The sequence below is a fragment of the Crassostrea angulata genome, chromosome 7 (genome assembly GCF_025612915.1).
Source record: "Crassostrea angulata isolate pt1a10 chromosome 7, ASM2561291v2, whole genome shotgun sequence".
Lineage (NCBI taxonomy): Eukaryota > Metazoa > Mollusca > Bivalvia > Ostreida > Ostreidae > Magallana > Magallana angulata.
Genome location: NC_069117.1, coordinates 32,940,870 through 32,963,537, shown reverse-complemented (window position 1 = coordinate 32,963,537; position 22,668 = coordinate 32,940,870). Strand labels below are relative to the sequence as shown.

The 22,668-nt window shown below is 33.9% G+C and overlaps 2 protein-coding genes and 1 pseudogene across 6 annotated transcripts in view; all 3 read left to right on the top strand.

Annotated features, from left to right (window-relative positions):
• Positions 1–6,223, top strand: part of LOC128191471 (dynein axonemal heavy chain 7-like) — a 38,132-nt gene extending 31,909 nt beyond the window's left edge. For 2 of the 5 annotated variants that reach the window (XM_052863553.1, XM_052863551.1), the window contains 6 exons: positions 145–282; positions 1,878–1,886; positions 3,275–3,505; positions 3,837–4,167; positions 4,609–4,712; positions 5,046–6,223. In XM_052863553.1, coding sequence (XP_052719513.1) covers positions 145–282; positions 1,878–1,886; positions 3,275–3,505; positions 3,837–4,167; positions 4,609–4,712; positions 5,046–5,252 — 1,020 coding nt within the window. In that variant the 3' untranslated portion in view covers positions 5,253–6,223. The other 3 variants (XM_052863555.1, XM_052863552.1, XM_052863554.1) reach the window with 2 other exon arrangements.
• A 1,810-nt stretch (positions 6,224–8,033) lies between these two features.
• LOC128156196 (uncharacterized) lies at positions 8,034–11,930 on the top strand. Its single transcript, XM_052818245.1, has one exon. The coding sequence runs from the start codon at positions 8,558–8,560 to the stop codon at positions 9,500–9,502; it is 945 nt and encodes a 314-aa protein (XP_052674205.1). The 5' UTR covers positions 8,034–8,557; the 3' UTR covers positions 9,503–11,930.
• Positions 11,931–16,531: 4,601 nt separating this feature from the next.
• LOC128157236 (uncharacterized) lies at positions 16,532–17,718 on the top strand (annotated as a pseudogene).
• The last annotated feature ends 4,950 nt before the right edge of the window (positions 17,719–22,668 follow it).

Below are 22,668 nucleotides of genomic sequence, written 5' to 3'. Positions count from 1 at the left end.
AAAGGACAGTTTATTTAAGAAATTAAAGGAATTTTATTTCGAATAACAGGTAGAAAATTCAATTATAAGGAATAAATTTAATTGAATTTATATGTATATTATATGATTTTTTAAATGTTGAATTTTTGATGCCTGTTTTCACAGTATGAGTCGTATCTCGAGTACATCAAAAGCCTACCCCACAATCCAAAACCAGGAATTTTCGGCATGCACGACAATGCTGATATCACCAAGGATCAGGGAGAGACAAAGCTTTTGTTTGACAATATCCTCTTGACTCAGGTCAGTACTGCGCTGTTATGTTGCCTGTCTGATAATTTCATGAAATGCTGGTGTGTTTAGAACCCCTACTACAGTCAAAGAATCGAAGAGAGTGTTGTGTTTTTATGTTTGAAAAACCTGTTGAGACCCCCAAAAAATAAATAGTGCGTTTCATGTTTCCCTATCAACCTGTAACTATATAAGTAGTGTCCTTTAAAAAAAATTCCTGATAGCATTATATTGACACATTTTTACTTTCAAAATTTGTCAATGGGGTTTTATCTTCTGACAAAATGAAATGTATTCATTACTTATATTGAATATATACTGTTAGATCTGAATTGGAAACTCACTGTTTGTTTGATAAAGGCTTGATGAAAAGTGATATAATGTCAAATTGCATTTCTTGTGCAAAATTGATGTTTAAAAATGTGGAAAAAATTTTGCAACATGATTCTTTTTTAGTTACACAAAGTATTATATTCATTAGCTTTTCCAAAGAATGCTTTAATTTTTTTTATATAGGCTTCATAAATCATTTTCACAAAAAGCAAATTGTTTTATTATTACTAATGCTTTTATTATGTGAATGATATATATATAAACATTTAACAATTATTTAAAAAAAAAAGAGGGATGTTTATTAGGATTGCACAAGAATTTCAATCGTTTTGATGATAAAATTCTAAATAATAATTGTCATTAATTGATTGTTGTTCACTGAACCAATGATTTATAATATTTGTTTTGCGTGTGCCTAAAATAGAGATTTACAATGCAGTGACTATACTTATATTAATCAGACATGCATGTAGATTAATTTGACCCCCAACCTTTTTGTTTGAATATACTGATTTTGACAAGATTCGATCTTAGTTGATTGATTTATTAATTGATGAAACTAATATTGTGTTTTTATTTTGGTTTTGCTTTTTATGTGTGTGCGCCGTTCTTGATGTATCATTTACTGATGGTACAGAAAAGGGTAACCTTTATAGCAACAATATATATATTATATATTATACATTTATCCTCTTATCCACGTATACTCATAGCAGCTCATAATCCATTAACAATTTTAGCTAGAATAGACATAGTATTAACTTTCTTATACATTAATACATACTGGTAGATAGAGCTTCTTTTTTTTTTACAAAATAGTTTTCTCCGTTATTTTATTATTATTTTTTTTGCAGGTATGTTTTCCAAACTTTAAGATTTAAATTGCAATTAATTCATAAAATAAGAAAAGTTAACCATTTTTAAAAATAATTCAGGGGAGCAAACCTATTAAAATTTTGGGAGAATTTTTTTTTTTAAATTATCTTTTTGTTAATGACACTCAAGGTTGAAGGCCACCATGCAAATTGTAACTAAAAACAACAAAATAAGACTTTCTATTTCAGTCCATCTGCTTTAATTTATGCTTCTTTTACCAAAACTAGTAATCTTAAATAATTATATATTCAATACTGTAGTGGTTTGTCAGACCGCTAGGTGTTGGACTCTTATACTTACATGTGCTATATATCTTGGCTGAGCCCGAGATCTTGTGTACTGTTTTTCCTTTGTACGATATCTCAATGCTTTTATTCTTGACTTTCTTGAACTTTCAGCAAGGCGAGGTGAATACACAGGGATTGGTTTGGGGTTGTTTTTTTATTTTTTTAAGAGGGTGGGGAGGGGGGGGGAATCATTGGGGGTTTGTTGTTGTGGATTTTTTATATGATGGTTGGGGGGGGGGGACTTTGAATAATTTCAAATCAAAGTTCATCATATTGGGAGAAAAATTAATTAAATTCATCATCATTTTTCTTTTTTTTTGTGTGTCATTCGTGTTTTCGTCTGCATTATTTTGATTTTCATAGATGTCTATTAGAGAGGGATGAAAGGGAGATTATTTTTCTTTAAAGTTGAACATGCATGGCCTATAGATATGTAGTCATACATCATATTAGTTTTACTATCTCAGCTTTCAGCACAAGGGAATGTAAAAAGAAGTAAAAATAAAAAAGTTTTCATAGGGGCTAGGGAAATACGGGGAAGAAAAGGATAAATCCTTAGTTTTTTTACAAGTTGTGTTTAGCTTTGATTTATTACTGAAGGAGATTTTGGGGGGGGGGGGGGGGGTTAATTTGTAAGAAACATTTAGTTTCTTTGTTGTTTGAGGGGGGGGGGGGTAGATTTTATTTATTCTAGTTGTTCAAATTAATAATTTAATTGTGTTGTTTGGATTTGCAGTTTTGCCGATATCATTTGGTTGGTTTAAAATTCACACTAGCTTAAGAGAAAGTTAAAAAACAAGCAATGTGCTAAAATTATCACTTTTATGTAAATGTAACTTTAGGAATGATTCTATACAGAAAATATTATGGAAATTATATGTCCTGCATGAAAAGTTGTTCATAGAGGTACATGTATTTGCATGATTGGGAAAAGGCAACACCTTTTTTGGAGAGATATAAAGTGGGAGATAGATCACTTCTGCTTATATATAATTGTACAGAAAATGGCAATAGCAAAATAATATAGTTATAGCTGCAATATTCAATTAATTTTACACAATTTATAGATCACATTCAATTTTCATATAGAGAATGATCACAAGCACAATGTTCCTTGTCGAGAAAAAAAATTACGCTGCAAATTAGATTTGAACTCTTTAAATGATCTCGAGTATATTAGAAATTTTTTTTTACACCAACTTATGTTATTGTCAATGTTTATTCATTTGTACGTGTTCATTAATATAATTTATTATTATATTTATGTATATTTTTGATTTATGTCTAAATAAATGTCAGTTTAATCATATATACACTGATAATTGTTAAAGTCAGAAAATCGATTTTCATAACATTTAAAAAATGATATGTTGACATTGAGTATTATGCTTTAATAAATTATTTTTATAATGAAAATTTTTTGAAATAAGTTTTTATTAATTTTATATACCTTATTAATCCTATATACCTATTCATATAAATAATAATGTTATTGATTGTTTATGTAGGCTAAAGCTTCGTCTGGAGGTGGAAAATCCACGGATGAAGTTGTGGATGACGTAGCGCAGGACATTCTGTCTAAGATTCCACCGAACTTTGACACTGATGCCGCTCTCAGGAAGTACCCGACCTCCTACAAACAGAGCATGAACACTGTGCTGGTGCAGGAAATGGTCCGATTTAATCGTCTGCTCAGCATCGTCCGATCTAGTCTGCAGAACATCAGAAAGGCCATCAAGGTGTGTTTTATGGTGCATCTATCTAATCTGAGGAAATATCTGCAAGTTTAGACATGACACTTTGTCATTTCTTTTTTAAAAGTTAGACTGATTTAACAAGTGCCATTACCTTTCATATGGTTTCAGATTTTTATTCTCAAAAAAGAATTTGCCATTAGCAAGAAGATGGGGTGTAAACTATTGCCTTATATATTGATTCATATTCTTCATTTAAAAAGTATATTAAGCCAACTAGCGTTTACTCCCAGAAATTCTATATTTTGTAACTACATGTAGTTTGTACCATAAATGTGACAGCTAGTTTCTAAACTTCTTCTTCCTTAATGTTCAGGGTTTAGTGGTCATGTCCGCTGACTTGGAAGAAGTTGTCCTCAGTATTCTAAAGGGCAAGATCCCAGGCATGTGGATGAAGCGGTCCTACCCATCCCTGAAGCCCCTTGGAAGCTACGTGAACGACTTCATCGCTCGCCTCAAATTCCTCCAGGACTGGTACGACGATGGGGCACCCCCTCAGTTCTGGATCTCTGGCTTCTACTTCACCCAGGCTTTCTTGACTGGTGCTCAGCAGAACTTTGCCAGGAAGTACACCATCCCTATTGACTTGCTGGGTTTTGATTACGAGATTCTGGATGATGCCGACAAAGATACCCCTCCTGAAGATGGTGAGTGTTTTTTTGGCATTGTTTTTGTGTTGCATCCTTCCAGTTCTGCTTCATTTGATCTATATAGAAAATTCCTCATTTGTTAAGTTCAATTTGATCTCTATAGAACATTCTACATTTGTTAAGGTCTATTTGATCTTTATAGAAAATTCCACGTTTATTAAGGTCTATTCAAGATCTATTGTATTTTTTACGATCGTAAGTTATTGGTAAAGCTATACTGTAAATGACCATGAGTTACTAGTATTGCAGCCATTCTCTTTAACAGGTTATAAGTACATTTGCAGCATAGCTTCTTTTCTGTTATTTGTTTAACCATATATTATTCCAGCAAAAGAGTATATTTTAAACAAAAGACAAGAAATAGCATGAAAGATGCTAAAATATGACTACTCTTAATTAAAATTTACTAATTCAGTAATTTGTTGGTATTCTCTGTAGGTGTGTATGTATTTGGACTGTTTGTGGATGGAGCTCGCTGGGACAGACCAACAAACTGCTTGGCAGAATCCAAACCCAAAGTCCTGTTTGACAGCATGCCCAAGGTAAATAACCAACCACTTCATTTCAGTAAAACATATCTTAGAATTGATGGGGCTGGGATCCAACCTGTAAATTCAAGATATAGAAGTTAAACTATTTATAAAAGAAAGTTTGGACTTTTAACTTACTTGGATACATCCGTGGTACTGTAATATTTCCAATACTTTGATGTTGACAATACCAAATCCAACTGTTATATATACCATTTTTATTTATACATAATGTAGAGGTTTTTTTTAATTTAGAGTTTCTGATTTTTATCCCTATTCCATTTGGACAAAATTTCCAAAGAGGAAAATGAAATACCAATTAACATGCACAATTCTGTCTTTCAGGTTTGGATGAAACCTTGCAAGAAGTCAGACATTCCAGAAAAGCAGATATATGTGTCTCCCATCTACAAGACGTCAGAACGTCGCGGTGTCCTGTCCACCACCGGTCACTCCACAAACTTTGTAATCGCTATATCGCTACCGTCAGACAAACCGCAGGATCACTGGATTAGAAGGGGCGTGGCTCTACTGTGTCAGCTGGATGACTAAGTCATACGCTCCAACACACACTAAGAACTCTCAATTGTGCTCTGTGTCCAAGGCATTTTTGCCTTACCATACAAAAAAAAATTATCAACTATTTTCATACTGGTTTCTTCTCAACAGCTGTGAATGAAGTTATTCAATTAATTATATTGTGTTTTTTTTCCCCCTATATTTCATCCTTGAAGGATTTTTTATTTGAGCTGTTGATTTATGTCTTTTTTGAATGGATGGGATTAATATGAAATTGTGTGTGTTTATCCTACTCACTTGGTTTAAACCATGGTTTTGAGGAAAATTACATTTCCTCCACTATTAAACATCTACAATGAAGAAGGAAAATGCCTGTGATCTGGACAGTAAAAAGAAATCTGCAATTTTAGTGATCGTACTTGCAAATGAAAAACCGGGTCATGAAAGTGAAAACGAGACTTCCTGAGGAACAAGATTTTTCAGACTGTGATATAAAATAGAAGCATTTTTTTGTGGATTTCCAATATTTATTTTTAATTACGTTGCATTTATTATTTGTTTTTGTTGTTGTTTTGCAACCCAAATCTATATTGAATTTATTTTGTATTCACAGATCATGGCGTGAAACTTATAGGCCACTTATTGGTCGTCACTTGACAATAGATAACCTTCTCACAAAATCCGTCCATTATTATTTTTTAAAAGTTAGATTTTCGTTGATACTGTGAATTATTATGAATATTTACTATATGTGTGAGTACCTTCCGTCCAAATATTCCAGACAGCTGATAATAATTATGGAATATTTCTTCACTCTGTTTTTTTTTTCTATCGTTTCTATATCTATTTCTTAATGAATTTAGATGGTAGAATTGACAAATCATCTGTGATATATAATAAAACATCTGCTGATGTGCCTAATTAAACTGAGAATAAAGTGTTTGAGACATTCAGGTTTAAAAGCTATATGTATGTTTACACAATAAAAGAATTCATTGAGTAAATTGTCTTGCCTTGTATTTTAAGGAATGTGATAATTGCAGCTGCAGATCGTAAAGTATTATGATATTCCTTATCAATGTTTTTTAATTAAATACTTTATTTTGAGCGTGGTTGATATACAGTAATTTGAAAAATTAAAAGGGTTCAAACATTTTGTTTTATTCTACAAATGAATAGGGAAAAACACATTTATTATCGTTTTCTGTTGCGGCAAAATCTTGTCAATTATTTTTATAAAAAAAACGAATCCTAGGCTAATGAAATTGCCGAGTTTAATTTCGCGGTGAAAATATTGAAGTAAGGTCGTATAAAATCTTTTTTCAAATTTTTTTTTTATAAATTAACATTTTGGTTCAGAAAGGGGCCATTACTTGGGTTTTGAATCGAATTGTACTGGAAAGAGGGTAGTTCATTGATGGGTTTTGAGGCTATGAATTATGAAATGGAAATTACAACAAGATGGATGGAGGATGTTTCAAGGTTGAGTTTTTAGATCAAGATCTGTATAATTATAGGGGTCTGGAATTGATAGGTCACAATAGGACAACAAGTTTTAGAATTTAACTTCGTACCGATGGATAGAAATCATATTTTCACGGGAACACGGGAATAAATTATTTAAAAAAACCTGTACAAAAGTTGTCAAGAAAAATGTTTCCTTTAACGGAAGAGTCGTGAATTTGGGAAATAAGTAATATACCGGGTAGTCATACGTATCAAAAAAGTTTGTGATCGATGCTCATGTGAGTTATGTGGTCCATGGGCCTTTTGTATAAAATCCTTTACCGTGCTATGTAATTGTAAACAATACAAGTTATAATCAAAGTACTTTTAAAAAGAGTATACAATTATTTAGAAGATAATACACGTGTGTAAATTCTTTTGTTGCATTCATACTCCATTTCTTAATCCCCGTGGTTATATCAGCGTATTGAACAAGCCAATCAAGGAAAAAAATCCATGATTTTATTTGTTTTATTTTCACTTATATGCTGGTATTTTGAAATAATCAATTCCCATCTGATCAACGATGGGATTTTCGCATCTGTATTGGCTATCCTCATTAATTAAAGTAAATCCACCCTCCTGTGACGTCATACATTTTACATAAACCATGAATTCATTAAAATTCTTGCAAGTAGATTTGTAATTTCTATGTTATCATAGGTGCACATCAAAAACTCAAATCATTGTTTACTTGGAGATATTTAATAAGCGTTTTTCATCCTTATATTCGACATAGTTCAATAATGACAAAGGGAAATAACTCTTTTCTACTTTTCTCTAAGTGATATATCTAAATGCTATAATTTTTCTAATGTAAACAATTTTTTCTTTTTTTTTTAAATTAATTTTAGTTTTCTGGCATAGTAAGCAAAAAAAAATTAAATAGACAAACAAGTATTCATCCACTTATATTTAATTTTTAAACAAAAAAAAGTGTGATTTTCAGATGATAATTTCAGCCTTTGGTTTTTATTACCTTACATCTTAAATAGTATGGATACATATATATTTTATTTATATTTTGACGAAATTCAAGTCCAATAAGTTAAAAAAAAGTTAAGTTTTTAACTTTGAACCCATGATTTTATAGGTACGAAGTTACCTTAACAAGGGCTCTAACTTTACATCTACATTGCTGCACAAAAGGAAATTGATTTTTTGTTATAAAAAAAAAAGAAAAAAAAAAACACATACAAGCAATAAAATTCCAATTGTTTGCTTTTTTATTTGATGAATGATACGCACTTGGGACATCGCTGCCAAATAAATTACATTAAACTTTTATTATTATTTTTTTTTAATTTGTATTGCCCTTTTCTGACAACTTTCAATATGACGCTATTAAACTCTCCCGAACTGGGTCGGATCTCCTTTAAACGTCCCTACGTTTTCAAACCACTGCAATGCTAGCTAAAATTGAATTGCAAAATGGTCACATCGCACTTCGAAAGCAAACAACTTGCTGACAAGTGCCTAGTATTTACAGTGGGTTAACAGTTCTTTTTAATGGACTTCGACATTTGTTTGACCGTTTGGGATCTAGATTAGAACTTGTTTCCAAAAAAAAAGGTGTATACCTATGTACACAGCTGATAAATGAAATCCACCAAATAGAAGGAATAATTCAATGACAGGAAAACACTTTTTCGAAAGACGTCTCTAGGTTTGTTACTATCCGATTTCCATTTCATTGGACCATTGTGTTGTGAAAAACGTCCTTTTGAAACTTATTTAGATGAAGTTAAGAAAAAAGTTAGTGATTTATGGATGAAATAGTATTTTATAATTTGTTTATCCCACAACTGCTAAAAAAAAAATAGAAGAAAAACATGTCGAATTGTTTCATTAAGTGCTGTCGCACCGTTCAACATGTACCAGTACGAATTATCTGTTTGATGATATACATCCTTCATACAAGTTGTGTGGACTATTATCTCGTGGAACACAAAGACATTAGCTGGTTAGGTTTCTTGGTGGCAGACGTCATCATTTTTATCCTGTTTATTGCGTCATCGGTCGTTTCGTACCGACATCTCGTGAATCCCAAGAATGATTTTACATCGGGAAAAGGTGTAAGTTGGTTCGGCATTGGCTCATGGTTTCTGTATTCAGCCATAGTGGCAACGAAGTCTGGAATCATTTTCAATGACTTTGCAGACGACCTAGATGAAAACGACTTTTTCGGCCCGAACACTCTAAAAACTTCGCTAGCCCTCGCCGGAGTAGTGTACCTTCTTCACCTTTCCTCACTCCACGACGCTAAACCGGGTTCAGAGAGAAGAGCGTACATCGAGGAATTAACAGGGACCGTCATTTTCGACATCATGGACTGTGTGGATAGTATGGAACCAATGTTTATCAAAGAAGACCGCGACGCCTTTCCACCAGGTCTTGTAGAAGCAATAGTAGCCATAGCCTGTCTTAATTTCGTAATTCCAACCATTCCTCTTTTAACGCTCGTTCACACTAAATTTGGCCACGCCAAACTTCCACGTCGTCTGGTGATGCTACACAAAATTCTGCTCGCTTACATCATTAACCTTCCTCTCCTTATCATGAGGATGATTCTGTGGCATGGTGTAAATCATGGCGTCTCCATATTTTCCTTGAAGAACGTCATTGTGATATCTATGATATCCTACGATTTCTATGAACATCATGAGGCAAATGTGGAGACATCGAAAGTGGGAAATAAAGAAAATAAAGAAGAACCAGAAGATGGGGAGTTAAAGGGCGACACATATAATATGGAAAATCGTTTTAACTACGACTGAATGTTTCGTTACTATATTCCAAAAACCTCTAGCCTTTTTTCAGATTAAAATTGTTATGCAGTCAAATTTCTACAAACCGGCAGACTGCTAGACCTTTTTGTTTCAGATTCAATTTGTTATACATGTACCTGTATCTATATTAGAATTGTGATACGAAAAGTCGGGCAATCGGTTTTTGGAACGCATTTCGCTATTCGCAATTCAAAATGCGTTCTAAAACGCAGTTCGCAACCTAAAAATTATTATTCAAATTTTATGTCTGAAATTTTTAGGGTCATCTACCTGTGGTAAACATCTACCACCGTGAAAATATGGTGATGTGGTCATCTCTAGTATTTGAGATATGGGGCCCTAAAAATGCACTATTCATTACAAAGTGATTTTAAACATCGGGCTAAGAAACATCGAGGACCCATGCCCTGGGCGCGGAAATTTTCAGAGTCATCTACTAGTGGTACTGTACACCACTACCATTGTGAAAATATTGTGAAGTGGTCATCTCTTGTTTTTGAGATTCGGGCCACACTCAAAGAAGACTATTCTTATGCATTAAAATGGGATTTTAAACATCGAGTATGGAAACATCGAGGACCCCTCCCCTGGGCGCTGAAATTTTCAGGGTCATCTACTAGTGATATACCACTACCATTATGAAAATGTGGTATATGGTCTTATTTTTTTTTTTGTCTCGGACCCCACTCATGAATTTTAAAACTATTCGCATTTCAAAGATTCTAGAACGCAGTTCGTAATTCAAAATTTATAATTCATATTTGGGGCCTGAAATTTCAGGGTTATTTACTAGTGGCATACCACTACCACCGTTAAAATAAAATGGTGTGGTCATCTGTAGTTGTTTTTTTTATTCGGGCCCCCACTTATAGAACAGTTTTCATTATAATGGGGTTTTAAACATATAGCTCGGAAACATCGAGGGCCCTGGGCGCTGAAATTTTAGGGCCATCTACTAGTGGTACACCACAGTGGTAGTGGTATACCACTAGTAGATGACATTGGAAACTTCAGCGCCAGAGTTAAAGCCCTTGATGTTTTCGAGCCCGGTGTTTAATACCCCATTAATACAAAAAGTGTTCTCTAAGTGGGGACCCGAATCTCAATCAAAGTACTGAAGAACTGACGGGAGTTGATTTTGTCGATGTTTATTTATTTTAAAATCAATGATATGTTATTTTGCATGACAAGTACATGTAGTTTCTAATTTGAATTACTTTTTTTTTTTACTCTTACATTTTTATAATATGAATTTTTCGACAAGAATGTCGAGAAACCCCCATATGAATCAGGTTAAATAATATTTAAAGATAAAATTAATTCAATCAAACTATGTATCAGTGAAAGAAATATTTTTCGAAAATTGTATGGATCCAAGCAATATTGAACTCTAGTCTCGTTCAACCAAACGCTCGGCTGACACCGTAAATCTCCCACAAGGATTTACGGAGACTGCCGAGCGTCGAGTTGAACGAGACTATATTGAACTCTGGCGTAGGAATACATACGACTACAAAAAATATCTAAATTGTTCATACCATCTAAAATCTGACTATTTTCAAGGTATTTATAAATAGGTTTACTTGAAAAACAATGCTTTAGCATACATTACATCGAATTCATCAATCATTTTCAAGAACTAAGTCTTGTCAGCAGCAATGATTTGTGCTGAGGTCCAAACACTGTTTCACTTTCGGTTTGTCTGAGTGACTGCATAGGAGAGTTGATTAAAATCAACTTCCAAAAACTAGAAATGACCATGTTTTCACAGTGGTAGTGGTATACCACTAGTAGATGACCCTGAAAATTTTAGCCCCTAGGGAAAGGGCCCTCGATGTTTTCTAGCCCGATTTTTAAAACCCCATAATAATTAATAGTGGTCTATAAATGGGGGCTCGAATCTCAAAAACTAGAGATGACCGCTTCACCATATTTTTACAGTGGTAGTGGTATACCACTAGTAGATGATTCAGAATTAATATTTGTTGCCTGAAAAATTCAGGCAACAAATATGAATTTTGAATGATTATTGCGAACTCAGTTCACCTTTGAATTGCAATTAGCGATTCGGAACTGCGTTCAAAAAACCGATTGCCTACTCACACTTATTGGAAGGACAATATATCATACCGAAATCTTTTAAGTCTATTTTTGATTTTTTGGATCAAAATAGATATGAACCATCGACTTTCGTTAATTAATACCTGTTAAACAATTGGCAAAATAAGACGTGGTCTATTGATCGTCCAAAAAGCACGGCTCTTATGATCATTTCTACCGACAACCATCTACATTGAGATTGCTGATAGAAGCTCTAAAGTGGTGATATTTCAAAGACTTTAAACGATAATTTGTGCAGTAATTAATTAAATACTACATCTAACTTTCAGCGGCTACTGCCTATGGAATAACTGTAATCATTGACTGTAATCATTGACTGTAATCATTGACATCCATCGTCTTTGCCCAATTCAATGAGAAGCACACTTCATTCCGATACTTGGAAATAACTTAATTGTTCATTCCTTTTGGGGTTTTTGGCGTGGTTTTTTTTTTTTTTTTTTTGATACATGTTGATACATTGACGAAGATCAACATTCCATGAGTCCAGTTCGTTGTGTGAAATGTTAATGTAGCTTATATATCATTCATTGAGTTATGAATAAAAATATGCCGTAGCAAGGCAGTTATCGTATTGTCCTTTACAAAAAATTAGATTACTGAGAATCAAAATTTGTACATGACATATTTAGATTACTGAGAATCAAAATTTGTACATGACATTGTCATGTACAAATTTTGATTCTCAGTAATCTAAATTTTTGTAAAGGACAGTATTATTATGTAAATTAAAGACAGTCAGCTTAAGGTGCCTCATTACACCTTGAAATATTTTCTCAAATCAGCAGAAAATTGCTTGATTGTGATAGAAAACATAATGGATAAGAAGTATATGTGTCAAATAGGCGAAAAAATTTCATTCAGTAAACATGAACAAAAGCCCCAGGTGGATTCGGACTCATGACCTGCGGTTCACAAGCCTGATACTTTAACCACTGAACAATGACGATATACATCTAAATCGATTAATACAAACAGTTTAACAAACCATTTAAATCGCCATTTTGTGACGTAGTGTCTTAAAAAGTATAGGTCTTGGTGTAGAGAAGTACCTTAATTAATGTTGCGTCCCGAAATTTCACCAGTGTTGTCGTCTTGAAAACTCTGACCTTAGTAAGTTCGAGATAATTTTAGCACTTCTAGCTGTGTTTGAATTTGTAAGACCTTTGGAGAAATGTAATGGCAATAGTTGTTGTAAAAATCAAGATATATAATTTTGTAACATTGGTGCAGTGGGCCGTCCATTTTTTTTTCTTTAAAATTGTTATGAAAATGAAGATGTGTCACATTGCATTATAATACATAATACAATTGACGTTTGATAAATGACGCAACAATGGATTTGGAAATTGTTGAATTCCAATAAAATCTGGAATACCATACACATATGAAGTGAAATCTTCGTTACTTAATGTAACGTACATTTAGTTCTGAATAAAATACTACATAATCAAACAATCAGATATGGCGTTCTGAAAGGGTTACTTCGACCTTCGCACTTACTACTATCGATTCTTCGCCTTCGCAACTTCGCACTTTCGCCTTCGCATCTTCGCACTATCGCATCTTCGCTCTAAAGGCGAAAGGTCGAAGTGGTCCAATCTGAACACCATTACTAATTGAACACAATAATTTATCAAAAAGCATAATGATAATCCATAATCAACCTTTTCAAAACATTAATTCATCATGAAATGTCAAAAAATCAAAACAGAGTATAACAACTTGCTTTGATTTCTACCAAAGGCAATCTAACGGATACTTTTTACTCAACATCAAACTTACATCATGTACAACTTCATAATGTGGTGCCCCGGTAACTTCTCAAACCACACTGTTTAAAATGAAGTCACAGTAAAAAATAATTATTTCTTATAAAACTCGTGATGATTAAATTTTTGAAAAAGTTGTGGTAACGAACATTTAAATCACGTACATTTATTTAAAACATGTTTACCTACATTTCGAAACATAATTATATTTTTCTTAGAATATTAGCCATGTTTCTTGCTATTTTTAACAATATCACAGAGTTTTGATAATAAAACAATAATTTATGGCTCATTAAACTGAACTGTTGGCTGTCAAATGCCAGTTGAGGATCGGCATTTGCATTTGTATTGTAATCCGAGAATTGCTCGTATATTTTGTGTAATTCTTTAACAACTGTGTTTTATTAACTGCGATTAATTATCTAATACTTATACCATACTTACGTATTAATAATAAAGCCATGACAGTACAGCCATTCATCTTCTGTGTCTTCTTGAAATAATAAAAAATGATACTTGTATCTCATTAGAAATGCATGGTAACGTACATTTAAAAATAAGGTGATTAATTTGTCAAGCTAATTATTCAGCTTGATTATACGAACTGGAAACTTAAGGTCCTTAGCCTAAAGGTAAGAACTATTTCTCAATTAATACTTGCTCTAATCGTCAATTAATTGTTATTTCACATTATTTTAAGTGTAATAACTATTAATGTGTCCACTGAGAAGTGCAGATAACGTACATTTTTATTGGGAGTTGAACTTATGTTCAATACCCCTTGATCATCGCGCACTTTTCATGCGCAGTAATTTGTATTGATTATATTGTGGCCGTCAGTGAGGGGTTCTGTCGGCTGACTTACTTATGTGATATTCAATAAAACCATTTGTAAACATCCGCTACAAAATAGTTCATGTTATTTTTTGTTGAACTGATCTAACTTTGAAGATTTAAAATGCAAGGAAATGTAACAATATTTTAAACATATTTTGAAGATTAGATCTGATACAAAGTAATACTAAATTATACAGAACCCAAATAACTCCGTAATTTGCCTAACAGACCTTATTTGTAGTGTAGTGCCATTTGTAAACACTGAAAAAAAAACTACGAATGACAACTCCGCACAAGAACTTATCGACAGTCGCGCAAAATATCTGAATATGGTGCGAAACCTATTTGCATTGTCTGTCGCGTAGTAAAAATTAGTTCACCGGTAATGTTATTCATATTTCTCAAAATAGCAATGTTCGATCGAAGATTTCAGGAAAGTCTGTTTGGTAATATTGTTAAAGCTTACACCAGCAGAATCGGTCTCCTCTGAAAGTTAGAAATATTCAAAGTATATAAAAATAATTTCGTTATGGTCACACAAAATTGTTTACATTAGAAAAATTATAGCATTTAGATATATCACTCAGAAGAAAATAGAAAAGAGTTATTTCCCTTTGTCATTATTGAATTATGTCGAATATAAGGATGAAAAACGCTAAATAAATATCTCCAAGTAAACAATGATTTGAGTTTTTGATGTGCACCTATAATAACATAGAAATTACAAATCTACTTGCAAGAATTTTAATGAATTCATGGTTTATGTAAAATGTATGACGTCACAGGAGGGTGGATTTTCTTTAAGGTAATATTGATTCAAATCAAATGATCCCCGGGGGTAGAATGAGGCCGCAATTTGGAAGAGGGAGACCGAGTATAGGTATAAATGCAGCCCTCCGAATGCAGGTGAATGCGTCTCCATATGAATAAAAAATTCTTAATCATCATAACTAAACTTCCCACTTCGAGTGGCATCGCTTCTAATCGAGTTTACAAAACTTTCAACTCCCATGAGTGTTTTCAATACTTTGATTTTTTTTTAAATATGGCGACATCTGTTTTGATGCATTTTAAAGAATAATATGTTTTTCTTGTGATACCTTTTTTCTTCTTGTTTATATGAAGCATATTCGTGAAACTCCAATAGTGATTTCCTTTTTGAAAAGTGTATTCTTATTATTAAAAAAAAAACCAATGCAATTCGTTACCTTCGGACAGGCGACAGTAACGTACATTTAAAGTTTAGAGGTAAAACGTGTAGAATCCATTTTATTAAAAACCATTGAAACAAAAGATACTTCCATATGTTCATAATCTGCTGTAAGGAAAGCTACATAAGAATAATGATATTTATATCAATACGACTAACAGGAAAAAAATCAAACTCTGCTTAGCGAATTTGAGTGTTTACCTTTTTCAAAAAAAAAAAAAAAAACCAACAAAATTAAACATCCACACAACTTGATCTTCACCGCCGTCCTTATTAATTAGATAGGACAATTACGTTATCTTCCAATAAATTTCCATTTCAAATGCTGCAAACAAACTTTGTGCACGTTAATGGAGAGTTTTTCAAACAAATACATGTTTGAGTTGGGATGATGTTATTCACAATAGGAAAGATGATACAATAGATTACTTGCTGGGAGCTATCAAAACAAGTGGATATTTCGTAATATTTACATTTACCAAATATGATTCCCTCTATTTCTTACGGAAACTTATAGTTAACTCATAGCTCTACCGAAACAGCCAGACTAAAATCTACACACCCCTTTATCAATTGGTCGAAACCTACAACGACCTAAGAAAAATCACGGACTGCACGAAAAAATCGTGATGATTTCAGACTTAAATTCCCACAGAAGACGATTTGGCTGTTTCTGTTAGCTAACGTACTGCATAATGTACATTAACAATAATTTAGTGAATATTACTTACATTTTACAATCAATTTATTAATTTGTTAAAGGAAAGATGTAAATATAAACAATAAAATGCTTTCATTGATGATTCATGCGGGTTATGAAGGTAGCGATCATTGTAAAACAAAATTAAAAAACCCGCTAACGCAGGTTATATATTTTTCCTGCATTGTCGACGCCTCAATATCTAGCATGATTCACCAAAGAAAGCATTTTATTGTTTAAAAAGTTACTTAACTATAGTATCATGACTTGGGGGGGGGGGGGGGGCTCAATCAAACAGCGGATGTGATACTACATGTATTTGCTTTTTTTTTGTATTTTGTAGCTTAAAATTTTGTGAAGGGGATAAAATTAAGGGACAAAAATGGCGAACTGTTTCATCAAGTGCTGTCGTACTGTTAAACATCTACCTGTTCGGATCATCTGCTTGCTGGTCTACATCCTTCATACAAGTTGTGTGGACTACTATCTCGTGGAACACAAAGACATCAGCTGGTTAGGTTTTCTGGTGGCAGACGTCATCATTTTTTGCCTTTTCATTGCGTCATTTTTTGTGTCCTATCGTAATCTAAGAGGCCCCAGATCCGATTCTAAGTTGGCGAAAGCTGGAAGCTGGCTTGGCGTGTGTTCATGGTTTCTATTTTTCGGCCATTGTCGCGACTAAGGCGGGCATAATTTTCATTGACTTTGCAGACGATCTAAATGAAAATGACTTTTTTGGCCCAAACACTCTCAAAACTTCGCTAGCCCTTGCCGGAGTAGTATTTCTTCTCCATATGTCATCGCTCCACGACGCTAAACCGGGTTCCGAGAGAAGAGCGTACATCGAGGAATTAACAGGGACCGTCATTTTCGACATCATGGACTGTGTGGATAGTATGGAACCACTGTTTATCAAAGAAGACCGCGACGCATTCCCACCAGGTCTTGTAGAAGCAATAGTAGCCATAGCCTGTCTCAATTTCGTAATTCCAACCATTCCTTTATTTACTCTTACATACACAAAATTTGGCCACGCCAAACTTCCACGTCGTCTGGTGATGGTACACAAAATTCTGCTCGCTTACATCATCAACCTTCCTCTCCTTATCATGAGGATGATTCTGTGGCATGGTCTAAATCATGGCGTCTCCATATTTTCCTTGAAAAACGTCATGGTAATTGCCATGGTATCCCATGATTTCTACGAACACCACGAATCAGACATGGACGAAACTCGAGAAGACAACGACAAGAAAGACAAGCTAGAGGATGGGGGATTATCGAATAAAGCATACAACTTGGAAAACAGTTCAATTACGAATGACCCTTTCATCAGTGGCATTAGTTTCTCCCGAAACTTCTAGCATACCTCTGGCTCGAGAGAGAAGGCAAGAAGATATATCCTATGATGCCTAGATCTTCAGAATAGTCACAGTTTCAGACGATTAGTTAGCAGTTCCACACGTGACAAGGTTTTTATGTGCAAACATGAGAGGTACTTCTGTCTTAGAACCGATGTTGTACATGCAGTTTGTTGATAAGGTATACTATTTGAACACGTAGATTGAATGATCGAATGAAAGTAAGTAAGTAAATAATTTATTATCGTGACATGTATTATAACAAATTACAAATATGTAATACAAAATAAATAATGAAACACCCGGCCCATTGGGCCTATATATGTCACTGCAAATAAAATAATAACATATATACACATATTACGCATTGCGTTTTTTTTATATACAGAATGGTTGAAGTAGAAAGAAAGTAAGAAAACCACAGTGTAAAACTATTTAAATTATTTCTTTGTACTATAAATTAATTCTGAATTTAAACTGATTGGTATAAATATGACAACACAAATGGGATACTTCGTACATTTAGAAAAGTATACAACGTCATAATATTTTATAGAGAAAGTTTATACTGATATACCCGGTATATCCACCAAAATTTTTGATTGTGCGGGAATTTGAGTTTTGTTCCTCTCGGTTTATCCACATATTTACACATGAAAACTTCCCTTAATAACAATTACACACGGCCGTAGTTTGGCACTTATCAAATACTTTTTTTTTTTTTTTACACTTTTTTTTTTACACTTTTTTAAAATCTTGTTCTTTTATGTCAAAATTGCAATTTTTTTTTTTGCAAAACAATAAGCAATCAAATGAGTTGTAATTTAAAAACTACTTGGGATCGAGGGTTAGGTTACATTTCAAGGACTACGATCGTTTAAGATCAGATATCAATTCTACGACCAGCTAACAAATTGCTATCAACGATCAGCGAAGCCAACAGGCAATACATCTATGTTATCATTGTTCTCAAACTAATCATTTGTAATAAAAATGTATGATATTGACATCCAGATTCGACATCATGTACTCTGAATATTTACTATTATGAGTATTCTTTTTCAACACAACAAAATACCTGTTTTTATAAACATCCTCATTTTACTCTACATTGCATTTGTTTTAGAAGAGAATCTTACCACGGTGTCAAAAGTTCTAATAATTGCCTTACCTTTAATATAATATTATATATTGATCTCTGCATAAAAATGCACAGGTAAAACCCCAAAGCAAACTTTTTAAACGGAAGACATCCGTAATTTTGCTACAACAGATGTTTTAAACCAATGATAAATCTATCAATCATAACATTCATTTTCGTCAAAACACTTCCCCGTGCACATGTAAATTTTGTTTTAAACAATGTCATTCTAGTATTTATTTCATAATGATAGGATAATATCTGTTCGGATATTTTCCTTTTTTTAAGGATTATGAAGTAAACACGTAAATACTTAAACAAAGCTTAAAAGATGAAGTCTGAGTGTAAATATTAAAAGGATTATGCGCAAACCACTTTCCCATGCTAATGTTAAAACAGGAGTCCTTCAAGGCTGTGTAATGTTATCAGCACTCTTCATCATAGCCATTGACTGGGTCACGACGAATACAACAACAATCATGTAGATGGGGTACGTTTACAACAGTAGAAGGCCTGGGCTTTGCTAATGATATATAGCCTTAGTCTTCAACTCCCACCAGCACATTCAAGACAAAACCAGCAGGGTCCACAAATACACATAAAGCAATGTACTAAATTTAAGCACACAAAAAAAACCCAACAAGAGATGGAAGATCACATCCTCCCATCTACAAACACCTGAATGTACATGTACTTGGGTAGTAAAGTAACAACAGATGGTGGAGCTGAGACCCGGTATAGCTAAAATGGTCTCGATTCTACATTCCTAACACCGACATTCGCTGTCATAGGATACCTAGCTTTACAATTATTCTTCTTAGTATGTGGGTTTTCACGAATTTTTATTCTATGGCACAAACATTTACATTGCTTTTTGTAACAAAGTTCTTGATAATTATTTTATTTCAACTCTGCTTGTCACGTAGTGTTATTCATGCATCCCATATAAAGCAGGCAACATTTGACAGGCTTTCAACAATATATATATATATATATATATATATATATATATATATATATATATATATATATATATATATAAGAAGCACTAGCAAACCAACAACACTCGTTATCTAAAGTGTCGGATCAAAAGATACAAGGTTATAAGATGAGATATAAAAAAGCACTAAAAATAACCAACGACACGAACAATAAAGTAAAATATTGTCAAATTTTCGGGACAACCCGTCCCTTCTTCAGGACAACAAAATAAAAACTACATAAGAAAGAAGAAAAACATCTACAAAACTAGCACTAAACTAAACTAAATAATATATAAAAACTAGATAATGTTTAAACACCGGATCAACACGTGGCAGCTACATCTTTATATTTAAGAAATCGAGCCCGAGAAAGAAAAATCCCGTCCGACGCAGCGGACGGTCTGTGAAGAAGTGCTGAAAGATAACGCGAACGAATTAACTTGCTAATTGGGGGTTGCTGTTAATTAAGTTGTACAAGTAAGATAATTCGTAGTGAAAGTTTGTAGGGAAGATTGGCCCTGTAAAAGACCACATAAATAATCATGAATGTAAAAACTAATGGAAGTGAAATAAAGCAAAAGAACAAAACCGATTAAGGAAATAGCTAATAATTTGAATAAATAACATGATTAATAGTTTGTACATGGACCGAAAAAAATGAAGATGGTGATATTGCTACGAAAACAAATCAGTACTTAGTTGATGTTCATTTTGGTGAAGTCACTTAATTTGTTAATGCCGTCAGGGCGGAATGACTTCAGTCTATGCATCCAAAATTTTTTTTCTTTATTTTTTCTCTCCGCATCTGTCCAGTTAGGGTTGTGATCAATGACCAAAACCATCATGTCCTCCCATTTGTGATCATCTAAATTAAAATGTTCCCCGACGGGTTCTTTAATTTTCTTAGTTTTGATGGTGGAACGATGATTATTGATGCGCCTGCGGAGGTCTCCTGTTTCCCCTACGTATTGTTTCTGACAAAATTTACAATTAATGAGATATACACAATTGTCCGTACGACAAGAAGTATTTGCGAAAATTTTGTAAGTACGGCCAGTAATGGGGCTAGAGAAGTCGTCTGCATCAGAGCTGTGTTTGCACAACAGACATCTGGTGTCAGAACAAGTTCTAAAGCCACCATTAGGCAGAGGGTTCTTTAGTTTGGTTCTTACCACCATGTCCTTAAGGTTTCTAGGGCGCTTGAAAGCTGCCATCGGGGGGTTTTTGAAAACCTCAACCATTTTATCATTGCTGTAAAGGATTGGTAGGTTCTTCTTTAGGACTGCATTTAGGCCCCTAAGGACAGGGTGGTAAGTAGTGACAAATGGGACCTTGTTGTCTTCGTTTTTGGGTTTATATTTCAGAAGGGGTAAACAATCCTCTTTAGCTAAATCATCAATTGCATTCTGTACAGAGTGCGAGCTGTAGCCCCTGGCACATAAGTGGGATTTTAGGAGTTGACTTTGCTCAGAGTATAGTTCTTGAGTTGAACAAATACGTCTGACTCTGGTGGCTAGGCCTTTTGGTATGCCTCTAAACGTATGAGGTGGGTGGCAGCTAGACGTCATTAAATAGAGGTGGGAATCTGTAGGTTTAGTATGAAGATTGAAATCGAGTTTACCATCGACTAAAGTTGAAGTAGTGTCAAGAAACGTGTTGTTGAATGAGGAAATTTCAGTCGTAAATTTGATAGAATGATGGAAAGAATTGACAAAGGTAATAAAATCATCGAGGTTGTTTCTGTTGTCAACCCACTTCATTTCGATGTCGTCTATGAAGCGCAACCAACTAAGAGGTTTGAAGGGTGACTGTGTTAGTAGGTTACGCTCTAGATTACCCATGAATATATTTGCATAAGATGGTGCCATTTTGGTGCCCATAGCAGTGCCACTGACTTGAAGGTAGTGTTCTCCATTGAACATAAAATTATTGAATTTTAGAACATGCTCTAGGAGCTTGGTGAGAGATTCAGTTGAAGGGATCTGAACCTCTCTAGCGTCCCATACCTCTTTACAGGCTGCAATACCTTCGTCATGCGGAATGTTGGTGTAAAGGGATGTGACATCCATCGTCACGAGAATAGTATTATCTGGAAGATTTGAAGATGGCGTTTTGTTAAGATAATCCGTTGTATCTTTAAGATATGACGGTAAATTTTCAACATGTGGACGGAGATGAAGGTCGATGAACCTACCAATCCTTTACAGCAATGATAAAATGGTTGAGGTTTTCAAAAACCCCCCGATGGCAGCTTTCAAGCGCCCTAGAAACCTTAAGGACATGGTGGTAAGAACCAAACTAAAGAACCCTCTGCCTAATGGTGGCTTTAGAACTTGTTCTGACACCAGATGTCTGTTGTGCAAACACAGCTCTGATGCAGACGACTTCTCTAGCCCCATTACTGGCCGTACTTACAAAATTTTCGCAAATACTTCTTGTCGTACGGACAATTGTGTATATCTCATCAATTGTAAATTTTGTCAGAAACAATACGTAGGGGAAACAGGAGACCTCCGCAGGCGCATCAATAATCATCGTTCCACCATCAAAACTAAGAAAATTAAAGAACCCGTCGGGGAACATTTTAATTTAGATGATCACAAATGGGAGGACATGATGGTTTTGGTCATTGATCACAACCCTAACTGGACAGATGCGGAGAGAAAAAATAAAGAAAAAAAATTTTGGATGCATAGACTGAAGTCATTCCGCCCTGACGGCATTAACAAATTAAGTGACTTCACCAAAATGAACATCAACTAAGTACTGATTTGTTTTCGTAGCAATATCACCATCTTCATCTTTTTCGGTCCATGTACAAACTATTAATCATGTTATTTATTCAAATTATTAGCTATTTCCTTAATCGGTTTTGTTCTTTTGCTTTATTTCACTTCCATTAGTTTTTACATTCATGATTATTTATGTGGTCTTTTACAGGGCCAATCTTCCCTACAAACTTTCACTACGAATTATCTTACTTGTACAACTTAATTAACAGCAACCCCCAATTAGCAAGTTAATTCGTT